Genomic DNA, 2,281 nt, shown 5'->3' on the forward strand with positions numbered 1-2,281 from the left:
CCCAACAGCTTTCGATAATTTTTCGCGTCGTTTCTTTGATTGGAAATTTTGTGAACTAAATTTTGTCTCAGTAAAAATTGTCTACACCACCTCCTTTAGGAGGTCTGGCGACAGTACGCTTCTGCCAATTTGTAATTTGTTATATTGCATAGTTCAGGTTTTCGTTGTTAAAACCGTTTTCGGTACAACGATATAACTGATTTCAGCTCCTCACAACATCACTGAATTGTCATCCAATATTGTTTGGTTAGCGTACTGAGCGTTTTTTGGTGGAGTAGTCTTAGGGAACCTTGAACATGTAATTTTTGGTTTTTCATTGCAATTGTTCTTGATTTTCTTTGTAAGTCATGAGGCATGTGGGTGTCAAAGCCGCTATGGGTGGCTGATGTACCTGAAAAATATCTACTTTTTCAGTTGAGCATAAGACACGTGTGTGCCAAATTTCATCGTTGTAGGACTATAAATGTGATATCCATAAGTTAAAATCGTTATTTTGAAGTGTTCTGGAATGTTAAAGGCACATAAAATCTACGAATATACCTTTCTATATAGGTAAGATTGTGTATCGGTTTCTAACAGAGTGTTTGCACGCAATATTGTCACCGTTCTTTTCATCGTCAATCAGTAGCATAGTGGAGATTTGCAGTGACATAAAAATTATTAGGTATAATAAAACAAGGGCGGGCTAGGTATATGGATGTGATGGTCGATTGCCGCTTGCAGTACTGAAAATATATCCAGATGGTTTGCAACAAGGCAGCAAGGGTTTTAACGTCACTCAGTAGGTGGACAGAGAATATTGTAGGCCCTAGAACTGACAAGAGACGACTTCTTATGTCTACCGTAAACGCCACATTTCTGTACGGCGTAAAAGTGTGGGCGAGTGTCCAGCGGAGAGCAGCGCTTAGGGTCGCCTGCGTGTACCGCACAGTGTCGGGTGCGGCTATTATGAATGTGGCCGGAGTCATTCCCCTCGACCTTCTCATCAGTGAGGGACGGATGATCTTTGGCCTTGCCCCAGAGCATGGAAGAAAAGAAACGTCGGGAACAGCGCGGAGAGAAACCATGCAAGTTTGGCAGAAAATTTGGGACGAGGGTAACCTTTCATCTGATCAGAGACCTCAACGCCTGAATAAACTGCAGCTACAGGGAGATTATCTTCTAAATGTGTCAGTTCCTGAAGAATCACAGCTACTTTAGGAAGTACCTTTAACATATGGGGAAGGTCAGGTTACCTCGGCGTGCGTACTGGTCATTGGACTGTGATGACGCTCATCCTTCGTTCTTCGAGTGTGAGCCTTTTACCGAGCACAAGAGAACGCTTGTCTCTACTCTCGGTGACGTCACTCGGCTAAAACCGTGGTGAGGATAATGCCGCGAAGCGAGGACACGTGCAAGGTTCTTCCCACGCTTGTCCAAGTTGTCCTTCGCGTTAAAAGCAAAGAGGGTTGCGTGACAGAACCTTGGCTACCGTAAAAGTAGCACGTTTCTCTTAGGGCGCAAGACACGCTGACAGGAGTGAATTAATTCTGAAAAAGGATGTCGGCCTAGATCCACGAGCTGGTAGAGGGTTTATCTGGTATTTCCTGTGTAGAACGGGGCGTGTTCCACACTCTGTAAATAACAACACAATAACATTTTTCTGTATATTTCTTTGGATGTGCTTCGTAAAAACTGTAAACAAAATCGTGAATAAATTAGGAAAACCTGAGCTGAAGTAAGGTCTGTAAATGCAGAAACATCGAGTACAAATGCGACATAAACAGAGAGAGTGGCTTTTATGTGAACCGCAGTTACCATCCGTCATCTCGGTCTATCCCTCCTCACCCTCCTCCACACCCCCCCTCTCCATCACCCTGGTGAGGTGTGAGGGTTTTTTTCACACCTCTGGTTAGTATAAACTCGTACTTTAGTTGAAAAACGAACTTGAATTGGTTTTAACTAGATTATTTTTAACTCTTTTTCATAAAAGATGTACTGATTATGATTATTTACTATCTATAAATAATGAATTGCCACTCGTACAGTTTATATAGATAGAGTACAAAAAGCTAAAATTACAGGTAAAGAAAGGATTAAACTTTTTGGGAAGAAGATAATAAGGTCCGAAGGACTTTAAAGCTATTATACTAGTTTATGAACTAAAAAAACATCACTATAACTTTCACAGTATTTCAAAATATTTTACGATGCTACTCCTGGTTTCTGAACCAAATTTCCATCATTAGGTGGTTTAAAAAGGAGTAAGTGCTTCAAATGGGATTGTAAATTTTTAAAAACT

The 2,281-nt window shown here is 41.1% G+C and overlaps 1 protein-coding gene across 1 annotated transcript; it reads left to right on the top strand.

The window, feature by feature from the left end:
• The first annotated feature begins 741 nt into the window (after positions 1 to 741).
• On the top strand, positions 742 to 1,200 carry LOC124371357. The gene has a single exon (XM_046829687.1). It carries the CDS (start codon positions 742 to 744, stop codon positions 1,198 to 1,200), a length of 459 nt encoding a protein of 152 aa, XP_046685643.1.
• The last annotated feature ends 1,081 nt before the right edge of the window (positions 1,201 to 2,281 follow it).

This window comes from Homalodisca vitripennis, unplaced genomic scaffold, assembly GCF_021130785.1.
Source record: "Homalodisca vitripennis isolate AUS2020 unplaced genomic scaffold, UT_GWSS_2.1 ScUCBcl_1202;HRSCAF=4522, whole genome shotgun sequence".
Classification (NCBI taxonomy): Eukaryota; Metazoa; Arthropoda; class Insecta; order Hemiptera; family Cicadellidae; genus Homalodisca; species Homalodisca vitripennis.

What these genes read in the sequence shown, in the direction of transcription:
- LOC124371357 (XM_046829687.1), top strand. Translation starts at nt 742, where the DNA reads ATGGTTTGCAACAAGGCAGCAAGGGTTTTAACGTCACTCAGTAGGTGG.